The 21,057-nt window shown below is 46.0% G+C and overlaps 1 protein-coding gene across 1 annotated transcript; it reads left to right on the top strand.

Annotated features, from left to right (window-relative positions):
* The first annotated feature begins 11,963 nt into the window (after positions 1 to 11,963).
* On the top strand, positions 11,964 to 19,856 carry NAA20 (N-alpha-acetyltransferase 20, NatB catalytic subunit). Its single transcript, XM_083175931.1, has 6 exons — positions 11,964 to 12,093; positions 14,243 to 14,267; positions 14,386 to 14,476; positions 15,673 to 15,808; positions 15,894 to 16,039; positions 18,253 to 19,856. Exons 1-6 carry the CDS (start codon positions 11,984 to 11,986, stop codon positions 18,336 to 18,338), a joined length of 594 nt encoding a protein of 197 aa, XP_083032057.1. The 5' UTR covers positions 11,964 to 11,983; the 3' UTR covers positions 18,339 to 19,856.
* The last annotated feature ends 1,201 nt before the right edge of the window (positions 19,857 to 21,057 follow it).

The following is a 21,057-nucleotide window of genomic DNA, read 5'->3' as shown; positions in this document are numbered from 1 at the left end:
TCATTATATACAGATTATGATTGTTGTTTGTACCCCTGGATGTTTTTGCCCAATAGATGTTTGTCCAACCTTATTCTATATGAATTTATTGTCTCTGCCGACAAAAAGGATATGAAATCTTCTCTCCTCTAGTCTAAACTCCTGCCCACATATCCAAAAATGTTGCCTGACAATTCCTTATATTGGCCCCTGATATATTTGTACATATATTTGTCTCTCCTTAAACATCCCTTTTGTAGCGTAAACAAACCCAGTTTGTCCAATCTGTCTTCATTTCTTAAGTTCTCCAACCCTTTTATTAGCTTTGTTGCTCTTCTTTGGACTTTTTCCAGAATTGTACTCCATGTTCTAGGTGCTGTCTAGCCAATGCTTTATAAAGAGGCATATTACATATGAGTCGCTAGACTCCATACCTCTTCTTATTCAGACTAAGCAGGTCCCAGCGGCAGTGCTGCACAGCAATAGCCCCACAGACCCCCGGCGCCCTCACTTACTCAGCGCCTCCATGCCGCCGCAGGGTCTGCAGGGCTATAGTTACGCCACTGAGCAGATTTCCCAACCTCAAGGCACACTAACAGTGCATATTTTAGGCTGGGTACACACATACTGACGTCATAACTGGGCGGGCATTACATGCACCTGTCCAGTTGTACTGTCTATCACCGCTGGCCATTACTGCAAGTGCAGTGGCAGTCAGAGGATCGCAGAACAATTCACTGATATATCTTTAGATACATAGGTTAACTAATGTGAAGCCAATGCAATATGTCTGTAAACTACGTAATTCACAAACATGTCGCTGGTACACACTGGCCGACAGACCACACAGATATATAGGCCGTTCAATTGAACGGACAATATATTAATAAGTGTGTACGCAGCATAAGTGATACCAGCACAGAAGGATATCTCGAAATAACTGAGGTTTTAATGAAGTCAAAGCAGGGATATCAATTAAGCCTGGACTGATATTTATAGCAGTTTTTTTTTATGGGTAAATTGCATCATCTTCTATTGTTCAGCGCAGCATACCACTCTTTCCTTTGTTGGACTGATATTGAGCCTGATTCATTGTTGATCGCAAAAGATAAATCTTTCTCTAATGGGCAGAACCCTTTTGCATTTCAGGTGGGGCAAATGTAACATGTGCAGAGAGAGTTATATTAGATTTGGGTGAGTAATTTTGTTTCTGTGCAAGTTAAATACTGGCTGCTTTATTTTTACAATGCAATTTAGATTTCAGTTTGAACACACTCCACCCAAATGTAACTGCACGTTACATCTGCCCCACCTGCAGTGCACATTCCTTGCCATCACCTGTGGTGAAACATCTTTCTTATCAATTGCCTAGCTCATCAAAGATGATGGCAATCCTACATTACCAGGGAAGTCCGGGAACAGAGCATTTTCTCCCTCATGGAGAGGGTCAGGTAGGCAAGTATGCTGTAGATAATAATGTATATTTATTTTTAGTGTTCTAGCCCCGGTCATAAGAGGTAATGTCTAAAAATGTGTTTTGCTCAGCTGTGTCCTACATGGTTTTCTCTTTTTGGTTAATACATTCCTAAGAAGGCACATAGTTGATCATTGACCAAAGCTAATAATTACAAAAACTACCCTGCAAGTAACGTTACTGCTGCACTCACTCACATAATGCTGTTTTGACTTTCTCCAGAATCCCCAGTAAAAGGTCACTAGGAATTTCAAATTGTGCTAGCTAACCAGTAACAGCTCTATAGTTACTTGCTGTTTATTATTGCACCTGTCTGAGTGAAAGCAATATGGCAGTGTCATTAGTGACAGCAGCACTATGGGGGTTATTCTAGTTTATTCTTTCTGACAAATTCCTTCTTAGATGGGCAAAACCATGTGCACTGCAGGTGGGGCAGATGTAACATGTGCAGAGAGAATTAGATTTGGGTGGGGTTTTACTTCAAAGTGAGATCTATATTGCAGTGTAAAATAATGCAGCCAGTATTTCCCTGCACAGAAACAAAATACCTCACCCAAATCTAATTCTCTCTGCACATGTTATATCTGCCCCACCTGCAGTGCACATGGTTTTGTCCATCTAAGAAGGAATTTGCCAGAAAGAATGAACTAGATTAAGGGCCTATGTACTGAGGGGAAAAAATATTACTATAGCTGTGTATACATGGGGAGATATATTGCTCAGCAATATATTGCTCAGTGTCTCCTTTTCATCAGCGACCAGAGATGGTCGCTGATGAATGGGAACCTCTGCCGGGGGAGCCGCAGAGGGAACCAGCGATCATAAGGGGGCTAAAAATGGGAGCGCACACCCAGCGATTTATCGCCGGTGCACACTCCACTCGCTGGCAATATGGTCGCTCAGTGACCATATTGCCAGTGATAAATGCCCGTGTGTACGCACCTTATGGCTGTCATGGGGCTCTGGAGTTATGGGGCTGGTTCTGAGTGAAGCTGGGTACACATACATACAATCGTCGGGCCGTTCTTCCGTTCTGGGTCGGACGACCGTTCAATTGTATAGGGGTGTACGCTGTCCCGTACGAGCGATAAACGGGCAAAAATGGTCTTGTTCGTCCATACTCGGTCGGTCGAAGGTTCAGTGCTGTTTAATTTTCATCCGACAGGACGGGCCCATATCAGAACAAAAGTGCAGTGTGTACGCACGTTCAACCGATATGCTGGCCGTTCTTGCGTCTATACTGCCAAAGCTGGAACGCCCATGTGGGCGTTCCATAGCTGCATGATCTCTCCTACAGCACAAGAAGCGTTCACCTCTCCCTATAGCATTTCAATAGGGAGTATATATAAAATATATATATGTATATATAGCACATATGGTAAAAGCTCTTAATATACAAATGAGCAGTGTGTTGGGAGCAGTGACCAGCTGCTGTGTCGAGAGCAGTGACTGGCGGCTGTTGTGACAGGGAGCAGCGACCCTGATGTGATTTATCATCGCTGCCGCTGTGTAGCCCAGAGCTGCATCATGCTGCTGCAACATCAGTGACAGGACTCCGGGCTTCACATATAGCTACACATATAGCCTAAAAAGTCAGGGTACACGAGGGAAAGCATCTACAATCAGCCAGCAGGGTGACTATGGACAGAAGATCAGATATGGCAAACTGCTATAAAGATGGGGGAAAGCGTCTACAGTCAGCCGGCAGGGTGACTATGGACAGATGCGGCAAACTGCTATAAAGACGGGGGAAAGCTTCTACAGTCAGCCAGCAGGGTGACTATGGACAGATACGGCAAACTGCTATAAAGATGGGGGAAAGCGTCTACAGTCAGCCGGCAGGGTGACTATGGACAGATACCGCAAACTGACTGTAGACACTTTCCCCCGTCTTTATAGCAGTTTGCCGTATCTGTCCATAGTCACCCTGCCGGCTGACTGTAGATGCTTTCCCCCACGTACCCCGACTTTTGTTTAGGTTCTGTACTCACACCTCTTTGTTTTGGTATGCCCTTAACCCAGCCCATTATGATAATTTTGTTTATATATATCATATCAAAAGCCCAAATCGAGAGAGTATGTACGATGGTACAATCTTTTTCTTGCGACTGTTTGGATGGGAGTACATCGGACGTCGCAAGTAAAATTGTACAGGTGTGTATGCGCGTATCGGCTGTTGTTTGTGGACAGTCCGACGCGTCTATGGTTGGTTGAACGGTCGCAAGAAAACAGGGATTGTATAGATGTGTACCCAGCTTGAGACATATCCCTCTTCTCAGATGCAAAGAGCAAGTTCTATCATATGGCATACTTGCCTTTTTTTAAAGTCTGTCAGCAGCAATCCTGGGGGCGTGGCTTGATGTAGACATCAAGCCCCACCCCCAGTAGGTAAATCCCATTAAAAGGACTAAATTTGCATATTTAGCCCTGCCCATCCCCGAAAAGCGACAAATTGATGTAAATTGACGTTGCCACGGGGAGATGCAGGTGGGTCCGGCGGTATCCGGGAGGGACGCCCACCTTTCCGGGGGGCTAGGAGGGGGACCCAATTTTCGGGAGCCTCCCGGTCATTCCCTAGAGCAGGCATTCCCAACCACGGTCCTCAAGACACACCAACAGTGCAGGTTTTTGTGATATCCAGGCTTCAGCACAGATGGTTTAATCAGAATCACTCAGGTACTAATTAAGTCACCTGTGCTGAAGCCTGGATATCACTAAAACCTGCACTGTTGGTGTGCCTTGAGGACCATGGTTGGGAATGCCTGCCCTAGAGGGTAGGCAACCCTGTCATACGGCGCGGATGCAGACTTTGCGTTTTGACATGTCAGACTGATCTCATTTTGAAATAGTGTTCCAGGGTGGGAAGTGAACTGTGCAGCGATAATGTGATTGCACAGAACTGTGTTGTGGGAGTGTCATGGGAGTGTTGTGTGCATGTGGCCTGAGTTCAATGCTGCTCTGAGTCATGTGTATGGGAAAGGAAGCATGATTGCCTGTGGTGAAACGCCTTTCTTATCAATTATCTAGCTCCCCACAGGTGATGGCAATCATACATTACCAGGGAAGTTCGGGAACAGAGCATGTTCTCCCTGAAGGAGAGGGTCAGGTAGGCAACCCTGACACAATCATACGTTAAGATGGAAGTCCAGGAGCAGAGTAGTGTCCCTCCCAACATGACCATCTTCAGGAGGGACACATTGCTCTGTTCCTTTACTTCCCTCTTAATTTATGATTACCATCACCTGCAGTGAAACCCCTTTCGGATCACTTAACCTGCTCAACACAGGTGCTGGCAATCATACCTTACCAGGTAAGTCCAGGAACAGAGCATTGTGTCCCTCCTGGAGAGGGTCATGTTGGGAAGTATGGCATTGTGTCCCTCCTGGATGGGTCATGTTGGACTGTATGTGTTGGCAGTTAGCAGCTATATGTTAGCATGAGGCTCTATGTTGGTGTCATAGAATTAGCTGATCACAATGTACAGGTATGGATGATTACGCTTGTTGAATACTCAGGATGCTATATACCAGTGGTCAGGGAACTCGGTCCTCATTACCCAACACAGTGCATGTCTTGCTGGTAACCCAGCAGGTGCACAGGTGTACTAATTACCCACAGACACATTTTATAATGTCCGCAGGTGGAGTTAATTATTTCACTTGTGATTCTGGCCCTTATTCTGATCGGTGCGGATATATCCGCGTGTGTTCGGCCCGCCGATGTTTTGTGTCTGCGCATGTGCAGAGGCGTATCTGCGCATGTGCGAGCGGGGCGTACGGCGAAATTCCGCATGATATGTGAACACTCCGAACAGGGGGTGGAGAGGGGCGTGAAGGGCTATTTGGGCTCATTACTATATGCATACGCCCCGCGTTTCATGGGAGTTCCCATGAAAACGCTGGGCGTACGTTTGGTAATGCGGCCGTGACGCACGTGTAGGGGGCGGACATATGACATCGCCGGATGTCAGCTGCCCGCCCAGATCTCTGCTTTTGCACGGAAAAATGTCCGTGTGGTCTGAGGTTGCGGGTGCTGGTGGAGCACTCGGTCCTGCATTCGATGGTCTGCGACCATCGAATGATGGGGGAGGTTCCCTTAGATGGAGGAGGCGTATTCCGTGAAAAATACACGTGCGGTCCGTTCGGACAGCTTCTTACCGCATACGGACGGAGTTAGCGATCCGTATGGAAGGCGGGGTTTCGCACGCACGGTCCTGGCCGCATAATCGGCTCCGACCGCACCGATCAGAATAAGGGCCCCTGTGAGGAGACCTGCAAAACATGCACTGCGTGGGGTAATGAGGACAGAGTTCCCTGACCACTGCTATATACTGTGTCTGCATGTTACATGGAGCTGTAAAGGGTTTTTACATAGTGATAAGTTTGTGTTACACTGGAAATCTTTGATTGATATCTATGGGTGGAATGTTATAAACCAAAAATGTGGTAAACAGTGAAGCCCATGGTTGCCTACCTGACCCTCTCCTTCAGGGAGAAAATGCTCTGCTCCTGGACTTCCCTGGTAATGTATGATTGCCAGCACCTGTGGTGAGCTAGGTAATTGATAAGAAAGGTGTTTCACCATAGGTGATGGCAATCCTACATTACAAGGGAAGTCCAGGAACAGAGCATTTTCTCCCTGAAGGAGAGGGTCAGGTAGGCAACCATGGTAAAGCTTCTCCATCCGGACACTGCTGCGGAGGTTATAGTAAGCAAAATCCTATAGGCTTCTCCCCATCACGGATCCCTCCCAGCATGCCCCGCAGCCAGCCCCATCACTATCACTCAGCACATGCGCAGAGGTACTTCCAGTTCTGAGACCTGGAAGTCCAGGATCAGCACCGTATCACAAAGGACATCACTTATCGCTAGAGCTGTCCTTTGCGTTACTAATCGCATATGTTAGTGCATATGCGATCAGTATGAATGCGGTAGCTGGTGAAGAGGGGCGTCGGAAGTTAGAGCATCCTGCCCTTTATCCTATATAATAAGAGGCTAACACTGCTCCTTAAGTGTTGTGCGTGCCAGCAGCCATTAGATGGCGCCCGATAAATTACGGTACCACCCCACTTGATTTAATTATTTTCATTAATTGGTTATAAGCCCTCATTAACCCCTTCCCGACATTTGACGTACATTTACGTCATGGTCGGGATGTACTTCCCGACACATGACGTAAATGTACGTCATGACTTCAAAGTGTCACCGCGTCTAGAGACGCGGTGACAGAGGGACGATGTCTGCTGTCCCTGACAGCAGACATCTTCCCTCATTGCCCAGGGGGGGCAGCGATGGGCGATCGCTGCGATTGGCTGTTCAAACGTGAACAGCCAAAAGCAGCGTTTACTGTGCTATGAGTCAAAATTTTGACTCTGCTGCCCCCTATTGTCCAAAAAAATTAAAGGCGGTTGAAATAATGATGTATTAATAAAGTTTAGATATGGTCTATGTTAGTTATTAACTATTTTGAGTGGTATGATTATTTGTCTCACAAGCAGAAAATGTAACATTTTGCAAATTGCAAAATGTTCCATTTTTTTACGACATTTTGGTATTTTTCACACAAAAAAAAAAAACTGTATCGACCAAAATTTACCACTAACTTAAAGTACTATGTGTCACGAGAAAACAATCTCAAAATCACTGGGATAAGTAAAAGCAAAAAAAAGTTATCCCCACTTAAGTGATACATGTCAGATTTGAAAAAAAGGCCTTTGTCAGGAAGGCAAAAACATGCTGCGTCGGTAAGGGGTTAAAAAGCCTTTAACAATTATTATTATTTTGTAATTATGTGTACACATTTACTAAGTAGGACAGCTTGTCCTGCACATTTACACTCCATTCAAGATGTCATATGGCCCAGTACAGTATACAAATATTCTGCAGTTACTGGTACATTTCAGGCTACCCGTATAAACACAAGCATCCAAGTGCCGCCCCTAGGCACGTGCCTCCCATGCCTAGTGGTAAATTCACCACGTCACAGTGTTGTGCTTGTAGTCATAGGACCACTCGCTAAGCTGCAGTCTTTCCCGGCCTAATGCCCCCCCCCCCAACCAAAACCCCTCGGTAATATGCGAGAAGATGTACGCCAACACATCCCCTCGCATGCGCCATAGGGGAGAGAACTCAATCGATGGTCGCCAACCACCAAATGATATCTCCCCCTTTGGAAATAAAAAATCAGTCTGAATTGAATTTTAGGCCCTCATTCTTGTAGACTCTGTAAGCGGTGAAGCTCGCAGCTTACCGAGTCCCAGAGAGCCCGCCCCGGCGAATACACGGCCACCACCACTGTTATGAAAACATATCTCCTCACATGTCCCGCAGCACTAGAAATAATTTGATGGTCGCCGACCATCAAATGGTTTCTCCTGGACTCACCAATATAAGTCAGTGGATAATGACTTATATTTGCGTGTGCCGGGACAAAGACAGTGTATGGGCTGCCATGTGAACTGTATGCAATAATATATTTGCCTTTCGTACGAGAATCAGAGTGTTTCTGTCTTATTGGCCCTATCTATCTAGTGGTGGCGTAGCAATGCAGTGGTGGCTTGGGAACATGATCTCTGCAGATACCAATGTGATCTGGCCATCTGGATACTTCGATTTGCAGAGAGAGTTAGATTTGGGTGGGGTTTGTACTTCAAACTGATATCTATTTTGCAGTGTAAAATAAAGCAGCCATTATTTACCCTGCACAGAAATAAAATAACACCCAAATCTAATGGTGTCTACACACGGGTACAATCAGCATGATTGTACCCATCAAAATTGCATGCAGATCGCATACAGATCACACAGGGTTTTTACTTTGCGATCCCGATGAGAGCTCCTGTGGCAGCACAAATCGAAACCCAGATAGACAGGGCTGCAATGACTATGTAGTGCAGATCTGCACTATATCGCCCAAATCACATGCATGTCGGCTGGCTTGCTGTGCGATTCGATCCCAATGCAATCTGATCGCATTGGGATCGAATAGCTAGGGATCGAATAGCTAGCCTAAGGGCTGTTTCACACAGTACGGTTCCTGCCGCACAGTGAAATCCCGTACGGCCAGGGAGCCGTGCCGCACTCAGCAGTTGTGAATGGACACTATTGTGTCCATTCACACGGGACGGCCACGGCCCGGCCGCACGGCTGCAGCCGGATCCCCCCACTGGAAGGGACGGCTGCCGGGCTGTGGCCATCCCTGCCATTATAAAATTCTGAGTGCGGCGCGGCTCCCTGACCGTACGGGATTTCACCGTGCGGCAGGAACCGTACTGTGTGAAACAGCCCTTACTCTCTCTGCACATGTTACATCTGCCCCACCTGCAGTGCACATGGTTTTGTCTATTAGAGAGAGAATTTGCCTTTGCGAGTGAACCAGAATCTCCCAAAAATGGCTGCTACCTTTTAGGAGACAGATGCTAAAGGTCCTAGTAGATTTATTGTTACACCACTGTATCTATGTTTGGTACTTGTGTATTATCACGGCTCCCACTAGGGCATTCGCATGCCATTATTGTATGGCATGCGATGCGATTTTCCTATGTAATGTATTCACTGCTCTCTGTCAGTGAATACATTACAAAAATCGGGTCAGATAAAAAATCGCATCGCATCGAATGCCATTATTGTATGGCATGCGATGCGATCAGATATCAGTACCGATATGACATATAATAATAGCATTTAATGTGCTTTATTTGGGCCCCCCCCCATATAATGTCATTTATTTGGGGCCCCCCCCCCACTATCCACGTCATCCCGAAGCGTGGCGAGCGGCGGCTGAACGCGTCCGGCCAACCTTTTCATACCCCCACTATCCACATCAGCGTGGAGTTGATTTTATATAGTGTGGCGAGCCCGAAGCGTGGCGAGCGGTCGCGTAATACATGTAACATAATACGCGGTGCGATCAGATATCAGTACCGATTTGACATATAATAATGGCATTTAATGTGCTATACCATTAAATGACATATAATGGCATTTATTTGGGCCCCCCACTATCCACGTCATCGCGAAGCGCGGCGAGCGGCGGCTGAACGCGTCCGGCCGACCTTTTCATACCCCCACTATCCACATCAGTGTGGAGTTGATTTTATATAGTGTGGCGAGCCCGAAGCGTGGTGAGCGGACGCGTAATACATGTAACATAATACGCGTCCCCTCGCGGGGCTCGCTGCGCTCACCATGCTTCGGGCTCAGTGGCTCGCTGCGCTCGCCACACTATATAAAATCAACTCCACACTGACGTGGATAGTGGGGGGTATGAAAAGGTCGGCCGGACGCGTTCCACCGCCGCTTGCCATGCTTCGGAATGACGTGGATACGGGGGGGGGGGATGAGTGCCTAAAAAAATGACATTATGGGTGACATTCTATGATATGCGATTAGCGCTATTTTGCGGTAATTAGACCACAAAATGGCGCTATCGCATTTTCCCATTAAATCGCCGATTTAATGGGATGCGCACAGGGGCTGAAATCGCATATTTTGTGCGTAAATGTCTGGTGAATAAAAATGCGAGATTAATTCGCATTTTTATCGCATCCAGATGTTTGCGCACAGAAAAGTATACAAGTCGCTTATTTAATGCTATGCGCATTTGCACATCGCATTATTTAAGTGACTAATTATCGCACTTATTTCAGACCTGGGTCTGTTAGGCGAATTAGGCAGAACCCTGCACAGATCGCAATGTTCCGTGCAGGGTTCTGCTGTAAAAAATAAAATAAATGGTTAAATAAAAAAAAAAACGAGCGCGGGGTCCCCCGCCCGAGTCTAACCAGCCCCGGGCTCACTGAGCCGGTGCTGGTGACATAAAATCAGGGTCCCCGACAAATAGGGGTCCCCTTGATTTTATGAAACCAGCACCAGACTCAAGGTCCGGCGCTGGTTCCCAAAATACGGGGGACAAAGTGACTAGGGGTCCCCCGTATTTTAAGAACCAGCACCGGACACAACCAGCCAGCAGGCTAATGCCACAGCCGGGGGGAGACTTTTTATACAAGTCCCCCCGGCCAAAGCATTAACCCCCTGGCTGGTCAGCATGGGCAGGGGTCCTGGGGAAGTGGGGACCCTCCCAATGAAGGGGTCCCCCCCCTCCAGGACTTACCAGCCCATGCTGATAGTCCGGGGCTGTCCTCCATGCCCCTGGGCTGTGGGCATGGAGCTGATGCTTTGTGTAAAAAAAAGAATGTCAACTATTGTTTTACACTGGCGAACTATCAGTCCCAGCAAGCCTACCCCGCATGTTGGGACTTGGGAACCACAAGTCCCAGCATGCGGGGCATTAAAGTGCCCGCTGGCACTTGTAGTTCTGCAGTGTAAAAAATAGTGCACAAAATCACACTGACACCCTGAAAAATAAAACTTTAATACACACAAAACACACTGATACTTACCTACCTTGAGCCCGTAGGTCGGTCCCTGGATCCTGGATTCGTCCTCCGGGGCTCCAGGGCAGAAGAGTCCGGTTCCGGGGCCTTGGTCCTGGTTCCGGGGCTGGTCCTGGGGTTCCGGGGCTCCTGGCGTGAAGAATCCGGGGTCCGGGATCCGTGGTAGTCCAGAGGGGTACCTAAGGAGGAAAATCCTACTCACCTGCTCCCCGGCGGCGACCTCCGGTGACAGCGCTGCTCCCGACTGGTACCCGGCTTCAAGGAGTTGGTCCGGCGCTGAGATGTTGCTCCCTCGACGTCTCTGAACAGAATGATTTCTCGGCCAATCAGGAGCCGAGAAAGTCGGCTCCTGATTGGCCAGAAATCATTCTGAATATAGACGCCGACGGAGTAACATCTCAGCGCATCCAGAGCAGAGATGTTACTCCGTCACACATGAAAATCGCACATTTTCAGGACTAAAACCAGCGCACCACATCGCCGCAAATCGCCCCTATTCGCACTTTTCAGCCTCCAATGCGCATCACATTAAATATGCACATTTAGGCTGAAAAATGCGATTTCTAAATAGGCGATTTGCGGCGATACAGGGTGCGAATTAAACATGCGCATTTAGCGCATAGCATAGAATGTCACCCTTCATGTCATTTAATGGTATAGTACATTCAATGCCATTATAACAGGTAAAATCGCATTGCATGCCATAATGGCATGCGGTGCGATGCGATTTCACTATGTATGCGTACGTAGTAAAATCAGGCGCCGTGATAATACACAAGTACCCTATGTTTTAACCCCACTATTGGATGGTTGTATATTTGTCTAAATAAAAGGGTCTAGTATAAAGGAAAAAAAATCAAACACGTGTGAAACGTGTAAGGCAGTCAGCTCCTATTTTTAGGAGCTGAGTAGAACTTATGCTTCAACGCAGCTGTCATGTGCTGTGACGTGTGCCCCAACCATGAGAAGGAAGCTAAACTATCCTCTCTAGTACTGGCAGACTCAGAATCTACTGTGCAGATAGATAACCTGAGCCTGCCACAGCACAGCTGCCAGTCCATCTCCATGACAACCTTAGCCAGCATCAAGCATGGCTGCCACGGGTTTGTCCGGTGATATGACGACACTTCCGGTACATGCCCAGCTTCCGTCAGTACTTTCCTGCCGGTGTTTGCTTGGTTCTACACGGAGAGATGACCTCGCTGCGAGCCTTCACCTGCGATGATTTGTTTCGCTTCAACAACATGTGAGACCCCGGGCGGATCCCTACCGCTCTATCCCACAGTTGGAGGATTCCCTGACCCTAGGGCTAGTCAGGTTTAAATGGGGGCAAAGGGAGGGCTGCTAGTATTTGTCACCCTGCTGCTGGTACATACATGGGGAATAACCACATGGTCACCTGATAGATGCTAGCTAGCCTGCCACAGTTGCTGTAGGCACATGTCCCTCTGTTTTGTGTACACAAGAGGGGTTACTAGCCCAGGTGCAATAGTGCAATCCCCCAATACAATTTATATTATACATTTTAAGTTCAGACCTTTGGACACCATCAGTCAGCATTACTACTTCAGGACCATTACAACATATATCCTCTGTTCCTATCAGATCTTCATGTGGGTAGTGGTAGCTGACTAGTGTACTATTGCTTGGCATAGGCTAAGTTCTGTAAAAAAACATATTAACTAATCTCTAAAATATGTGCAAATATCAAATCCCCCCCACCCCTGCTGACCTCTTCTATGATCTAGCTTGAAGCGTCACTTTTGGTAACAAATCTGTAATTCTAAAAGCAAAGCCAGAGGTAGGCTAATAGCTAGGTATAATGCCTCGAGCATCTGTGCTATCATGCCACGGTAGTGTCTAGATCCCATGCAGTTTTGGTAATTTTCCCATCATGCCCTGGGTCCAGGTATACCTGGAGGGGGAATATAAATCTGTGGCGAGCGAAGCGAGCCACCGTGCCCGAAGCGTGCGAGCGTACAATGCTGCAAAAATAAAACAAAATAACCGACACCTACATGAATTACACATAAATTAAAAAACGTTGTGAGGGCATCTAACTGAACGTCACATCCTGTAACCTATACTGCATGGGAACTAGTCTCTACCGCCACGCCACCTCCCACTTGCTTGCACCTCATGTCATCTGTCTGTCAGCCGTTCCCACTAGATTGTTCGCTCCTCTGAGCAGGGCTTTCTTCCCTCCTATTGTCAAAGCCCTCTTCTCCTCACATTTCACTTGCAGCTCTCCCATATTCAAAGACCGTCTTTGTCCGCATACTCTCCAGATGGTTATGGCGGCCAGCCCCTAGTAGTATTTATGATTTATTATTTATTAACAGTTTCTTATATAGCGCACACATATTCCGCAGCGCTTTACAGAGTATAGTTGAACATTCACATCAGTCCCTGCCCCAGTGGAGCTTACAATCTATATTCCCTACCACATGTACACGCACAAACAGACATTCTAGGGTTAATTTGTTGGGAGCCAATTACCCTACCAGTATATTTTTGGACTGTGGGAGGAAACCGGAGTACCCGGAGGAAACCCACGCAAGTACAAGGAGAATATACAAACTCCGCACAGTTAGAGCCATGGGCAGGTATTCAGTGCAGCCGGCGAGGGGGTTAAACAGCGAGGATTGCAGAAAACCATTGATCCTTGCTGTTTAACCCCCACACCGGCCGCTCACTCTATTCAACGTTCTGGGGAAATCCTCGTCGTCACAGGACGGCGAGAATTCCCCAAAACAGCGTGAACCGCGGCTAATGCAGAAAACTCGCTGTTTTTAGCCGTGAGTCTCGCTGCTTCTGGAGCCGCATACGCCAATTCCCCCTCGCTCAAAAAATGGTTTGAGGGGAAATTGACGTATGAGGGGGCTGCGTTGAATACTGACAGGGTGAGTGGTGACAGCGAGCAGGAAGCTCTGCTTGCTGTCGCCGCTCGCCCACAGCATTGAATACCTGCCATGGTGGGAATAGAAAGCCATTTGTACCAGAACATTAAGGTCAGCTTGGAATATAGGGTGAAATTTAATAGGATGAGAGGTTCAGGAAGTTGTATTTAAAGCGGCAATCATTTACACTTCAAAACCAGTTTGATTTTGCAGTGTAAATGATTGCCGCTTCTGGAGATTTCTTACCAAATCTCGCACTTTCTGAATGTCTCAACCTATTCAATTTCACCCATAGACTTCCAGTCAGTATAGCACAGTCCAGGTCACTGTTAATAGATTCTATTTGATGCTACTGACCTGGTTTACTGAACATTGTTCCAAGTAGCACTAGTTTATTCTCAGCGTTTCAATAAAATGACATCATATATTTTTTCTACATGTGGTTTTTTTTTTTTTAGTTATTTGAATTAATTTTGTATTTATTTATTTTCACAGAAATTTGGATCCTCTTACAGAAACTGTATCCTTGTTAAAGTTTAGTAAAATGTATAATATCCTTAAATTAAATGATGGTCACCAGGCTAAAATAGCGAAATGTGATTTATTTTATTTAACATTTCCCTTAATAAAGATGCCAGTATGGGATCCCTTTCTACTTACAGTATCTGGCACATTGGCCGGAATATTTTATAGTCGCAGAGGCTCCTGGAGGAGAACTCATGGGTTATAGTAAGTAACTTCTCATCACTGTTAAGGCTTGGCTGAGATCACGATTTTTTCACTGTTTTTTTACCTGAATGTCAACACAGTCGACATGGACACAGTTTCAAGTGCACCGCATCCCCTCACTGCGCTCGCAATGCGTCGGGCACGGTGCCTCACTACACTCGGCACACTATTTTATTCTCCCACCACGCCCTAGTGGATGGTAGGGCATGAAATACCACCTGTCGGCACATGTTGGTTCAAAAAACAGTGGAAAACCCCATGTCGACATGATCACTCTCGACCTAGACATTGTTGAACTAACAACCTGTCGAACTAATGACCTTTCGACCTAGAACCATGTCGAACTTTTACCATGTCGACACAATTACTCTCGACCATCATGCTGTAGACCAAATGCCCGCATCCCGCAATCTTTTGCTTACAAAAGGACCACATGCGGTATATCGCACGTGATCCTGCCGCTTGGGAAGGTCCAAGGTGCCTCAAGGGGGCATTGCGTGCGACTTCTCAGAGGGGAGAAGTTTCCATAAATGTATGGGGACCTTTAGGATTGCCCTTTGCAAGCTGGCAATAGCACCAGGTTACTTGTATGTATCCTGTTGGAGACTTCTGCTACTGTGTGGTTGTGAGGAAACAATGAATTCGTACTATTGTGGGGTCACGACCCCCCCCCCCCCCTTTTTTTTTTTTCCACAATGGCCCCTTACCCTGGTACTACTTGATGCGTCCTAAATGGAAAACTTTCTGGGAAGAACACTGAAGGGATGTTATCTATTTTAATAAAATTTAAATATATAATAGTTTAATATGATTAAGGACATTCTGAAATTGTTTGTTCATAGTGAGGATAATAGTAAACTAATGTACAGTATGTATTTATATTTAAGGTTCTGTACACACATATTCTGTGATAGAACATCATGGGCGCTTGAAGTATATTTCATGTAATATGAGGCAGATAAATGCCGGGAGGAGGCGAAACAAGGAGGTTGGAGCAGAAATATAGGAGCCGGATAGTTGTGCTGAGCCCAGCAGATGCCTGTCAGGAGTTTTTGACACATTGAATACAACTGTGTCAGGGAAAGCCAATGTGGCAGTAATGTCCTCATTTGTTCCTCCATAACATGGATGCAAGCTATTGGCTACTTGAGAAAACCACATGGAATGCATGTAATTTACCGATGTTTGTGTTCTAGTAATGGGGAAAGCTGAAGGCTCGGTGGCCCGTGAAGAGTGGCATGGACACGTCACCGCTCTCTCTGTAGCACCTGAATACCGGCGCCTGGGCCTAGCTGCTAAACTGATGGAACTTCTGGAAGAGATTTCTGAAAGGTGACAGCCACGGAATAGAACACTGTGGCACGTACACTCCTGTCATCTGTGCTTACTGCAGAGTTTTGTTTGTCCTTGCTTTCAGGAAACAAGGATTCTTCGTGGATCTTTTTGTCAGAGTTTCCAATCAAGTGGCAGTCAACATGTATAAACAGCTGGGTTACAGCGTGTACAGGACGGTGATAGAGTACTACTCAGCCAGCAATGGGGAGCCAGATGAGGACGCCTATGGTAAGAACAAGCATGGTCCTGTCCTATCCCTGTCTTATTTACCAATGTCTCAGTGATGGAAAATGCATTATTGTACACAATTAGGGGGCTAATTCCCAGCAAAAAATCCCTGCGGCACAGGGAAAGGCTATTCACGTAATGTAGCATTTTTCATGCACCAAAAATTGGGATTCTGGTGCTGAAACATACTGGCTCCACCTAAACTGCAGAAACGATTTTATCAAGCGCAACCTGATTTTGTACGGTTGTTGTTTTTTTTTACACTGACTGTGGGAACTTGTACATGGAGAAGTTGCCTTGTACCAACTCTTGCATGTGCATTATTACTAGGAAACTGTGGGGCTAATTCAGCATGGTTCACTAAATAGAGAATTCACAAATCAAGCGATTATTGAATGGCTGCGCTTGTTCACATGACAAATGCGCGGGAGAAATTGGCGTCAGAAAATGCATATGGTTCAAACGATATCCCCTTGCATTTTGACTGACAGGAAGCTGGTGTTACTGGGGGTGTCTGGAAAAAACACGGGCGTTTTTGAGGAGGGTCCGTGACGTCAGCACTGACCGCTTTCACCCTGTCTCAGTAACAGATAAGCGGAAGCCTCAGACCTTCTCAAATTTGCCCAGATGGCAAAAACTGTTTGATTTTTTTTTGGGGGGGGGGGGGGGGGGGATTGCGTTAGGATTTGCAAGAGGATAGCGATTAGCGATCCATTCACCATTCTCTCACAATTTCTCTCTGTCTGGGCGGCGGTTTCTCCTCAGTCTGCTGTGAATTCTCACAGTAGTGATCCATGCTGAAATAGCCCCAGTCTGCATATGTAGAGGTGATGTGCTACTATATATATCCCATGACCTTCAATTGTACACGGTTCTGCCTATTGTGGTAAATTGAGGGGGGAAGTATCAATTGGCCCACTCGCATAAAGATACATATATACTAGAAACTATCTAAACCTGAAAACAAGGACAGTGCGTGCCGAAGATAAAAATTAAGGGCATGTTTTTTGGGGGGGGAAGTAGTGTGGTCACATAGTAGTACCAATTCACATTCCAGCACACACAGTTATGCCCAGTATACATTATAGAACACACCGTTATGCCCAGTACACATTATAGCACACCATAATGCCCAGCATACATTACAGCACACACCGTTATGCCCAGTACACATTACAGCACACACCGTTATGCCCAGTACACATTACAGCACACACCGTTATGCCCAGTACACATTACAGCACACACCGTTATGCCCAGTACACATTATAGAACACACCGTTATGCCCAGTACACATTATAGAACACACCGTTATGCCCAGTACACATTATAGAACACACCGTTATGCCCAGTACACATTATAGCACACACCGTTATGCCCAGTACACATTACAGCACACACCGTTATGCCCAGTACACATTACAGCACACACCGTTATGCCCAGTACACATTACAGCACACAAGTTGCCCAAGGGCTGGAAAACATGCCGACATGCTGCTCAGCAGAGTAGGTGAGCGGGCTATCAGCGCGGCGGGGGGCTGGATGTGGCTGGAATAGCTGACACGCTGCTCTGAGTTCATCTGATCCAGTCCCCTGCCACCCTGACAGCGCGCTCACCTACTCTGCTGAGAGCGGCTGTTACAGCCGCATCCCATCCTGTCCCCCCCGCTCTCAGCAGCGGAATGAACTTACATGGCGGGGGGGCGGCCGAAGGACGCAGAGTGACTTTGAAACGGTAACCTGCTCTCAAAATGCAGGGCGCGCGGCTTTAGGGTGCGCAGCGGCAGCAACCTGTAAAACCTAGAGTGATTGGCTGTCGGGCGGCCACTGTTCAATGATTGGGTCCCGGCGGCCGCTGCAGTGATTGGCTCACGGCGGAGGCTCACAGGTTTAGTACAGCGTGTCCTCGGGGACCCCTTTAGTTTTAAAAACTGAGTCCTCGGGGACCGTTTTAGGGTAAAATACGCGATATAGCGTGTTTTTGCGAACCCTGACCATGTGAAGTAGGGTGATCCTATAATGTGCAGACCTACAATAGCACCTCCATTAACATTAATAATGTAAAACCATCCTGCATAGTCCAGACAGTGTCTTAAAACTCATGGTATGTTATGTGGATTGTGTCCTTATATTTGTGACTCTGTAAACTGTTTATTTGCACTTAAGAAGGACAAGCGAAACAATGAATAAACTTTTTTCTTTTGTCCCAGATATGAGGAAAGCACTATCAAGAGACACAGAGAAAAAGTCCATTATACCTCTACCCCACCCTGTGCGGCCGGAAGACATTGAATAACCTTAGCTGTGGTTCTCGGGCAAAGTAATGGAAGACTCTGCATATTCTGTAGCAATGTCTTTAGTTATTGCTTTGTGCTTATTGCAAACTAAACACTGAAATATAATTTATTTAAGTATTTACTTGGCGCATTTCCATTCATCTATGGTCAGATAAATTGTTTTGTTCATGTCGATTTGCAAAATCGTCTAAAATGAAAAATTTGTTTCCCATATGAACCAATCAGATTTGGTCTTTCATTTTCTAAGATACAATCGCTAGAATCTGAGGGGTACATTTGCTAAATGAGATGTTGCCCATAGCAACCACTCAGATTCTATCTTATCTTCTAATCTAGAAGGTGCTAAATAAATAAGTAGAAACTTATTGATGCATCTTCAATAGAACTCCCCCATCTTAGTAAATGTACCCCTTAATGTAGATTACACAAACGCCAAAACTTTGTGTGACTGTGGGGGATAATGAATTCCCCGTGATACTTTACCATGGGTAATAAATAGAGGTGGCTTGAGTTTAACACGGGAGGCTACTCAGCCTTTTGACTTTTCCCGACAGGCAGGTTAGTGCCGTTTCTTTCATTTGTTAATATGGGTTATCGTGTGTTAGACACAGAATCCAGGAAAAGTTGATGGATTCCAGCAGGAACATCTCTGCGGGTTGCGTTAACTGCGGCGGTTTTGTCACCTGCCGAACACTGATGGAAAAAAAAGATGACTGCCGGTTTGGGGGTAATTGAATAGCCCCGCTGGGGATCAATAAGCCCGCAGTAATCTACCACGTTTAATTGAATATGCCCCTATGTGTTTTATGTGCTGCATTACAGAATATTTCTGAGCAATCCGGACTGCAAGTAGGAGTGATGTGGACGACTTCTTCCCTGAGCTGGAACCATGGTGCTCTGCAAGATGGGCACAGGACCCAGGGGGTTATTCTGGTTCACTCCTATCAAATTCCTTCTTAGATGGACAAAACCATGTGCACTGCAGGGGGGCAGATGCAATGTGTAGAGAGAATTAGATTTGGGTGAGTTATTTTGTTTCTGTGCAGGGAAATTAGTGACTGCTTTGTTTTTACACAGCAATATAGATCTCCCTTTGAAGTCAAACCCCACCCAAATCTAACTCGCTCTGCACAAGTAACATCTACCCCAACTGCAGTGCACATGGTTTTGTCCATTTGAGAAGGAATTTTCCAGAAGGTGTGAACCAGAATAAACCCACCCCAGTTCTTTTTGACTGTTGTGTTTTTTTGTTTTTTTAAAAGAGGATGTTCAGTTTATATTGCATATTGTCTACGGCCTTTCTGGATTTTTGCATTGAAAGTTTTCATTTAAAATACTACTACTTGTGTGTGTGTGTATATACACCACTGGGCCCAAGAACCATGTTGTAAATATAGCTTAAAGATGTTATGCACTGATCTTTATCATGCTCCTGTGTAAAGGAGTTAATGATGCTGTAAAAAGCTGATGTGTCAGACAATGGTTATCTATAATAAAACATGCTGCTGTTCTATTTATTTTTATTTATTAACACTTTCTTATATAGCACATGATATACTGTACTTTGCTTTGCTTTACAATAGGAGACAGTGATACAACAAACTGGGTATTTACAGACAGTGAAAGGTATGAGGGCCCTACTCGCAAGCTTACAATCTATAGGGAAATGTGACTACAATGACATTATTGATGTTGCTGTACTGTCCTGGGAATAACTTTTCATATTTTAAAGGGACAGATACAAGGAACATTGAATACTTTTGCCAGTATACAATTGGAGGCCTAATTAAGACTTCACTGCTAGGAATTCACAAAATGAGCATTTATCAATTGACTGTGCATACATAACAATCTCAGTTGCAGATTAGCGGAAGCCTCAGACTTGCATTTGCACAGGCAGTAAAACCTTTTGATGTTCCGTGAATGGCGTATGGATCTGTAAGGAGATACTGATTAGCGATCCTTCTGCAATTTTGCAAAGTGTGAATTCTCTTTCAGTCTGGGCAGCAAATTCTCATATTAGCAGTCAGGTCTGAATTGGGCCCATCGTGCAGCAATTTACTGCACATCATGGATTTGACCTGGGCAATACAATTAGTCCTGAGAAGCCTCAGTTATTGGGGATTATGCTTCAGGTGTCTCAGGAACTCACAGCATAATTCGTGATGAGCAGCCGCTGGAGACCAGTTTTGAGCGATAACGTGTAGGTCACAGGGAATTTATCGTGAGTCCCATGAGTTGTTGCGTAAAAATTGGTAATTTACTGCACAATAAATGAGCTATAATTGGATAGCCCGATGTACTATCAGGCTGCTGTAGCTCGTGTTTGCTGTGTTCATTAACGCCGGTAATTTTGCTTTGGCCTGGAGTCTAGCAATGTCTGATACAATGTAGGAGATACAGCCCCATTACATTACAGCAAAGTATCTCAGCTGCCCTCTGGTGGATTATGGTGGGTAATGCATTGTTTTCGGTGTCCAATTAATTCTTTAAAGGATATTCTGATGAGTTTAACCCTTTAAATCCCCATACACTTGTCCGATTCGGACTGATTTTGCCTGATCCAGATGGATCGGGTTGAGAAATCGGGCCAAATTGGATGTTTGACAACTGACCCGACCCAATGCGCTGTCCCGCGCGCATCAGTTCGGACCCTACAGATTGAGCCTGCTGCAGGTTCAATCTGTCAGATCGGACAAATCTGTGACACGTCGTTGG

The sequence above is a fragment of the Crinia signifera genome, chromosome 3, assembly GCF_055691185.1.
Source record: "Crinia signifera chromosome 3, ASM5569118v1, whole genome shotgun sequence".
NCBI classification, from domain to species: domain Eukaryota; kingdom Metazoa; phylum Chordata; class Amphibia; order Anura; family Myobatrachidae; genus Crinia; species Crinia signifera.
This window is presented reverse-complemented; position numbering and strand designations above follow the sequence as displayed.

Excerpts from the sequence above, each read along its gene's own strand:
- NAA20 (XM_083175931.1), top strand. The coding sequence starts at position 11,984 with ATGCCCAGCTTCCGTCAGTACTTTCCTGCCGGTGTTTGCTTGGTTCTA. Across the intron at positions 12,094-14,242 it reads TTGTTTCGCTTCAACAACAT|AAATTTGGATCCTCTTACAG; the intron begins GTGAGACCCCGG and ends TTATTTTCACAG. Across the intron at positions 16,040-18,252 it reads GCCAGATGAGGACGCCTATG|ATATGAGGAAAGCACTATCA; the intron begins GTAAGAACAAGC and ends CTTTTGTCCCAG.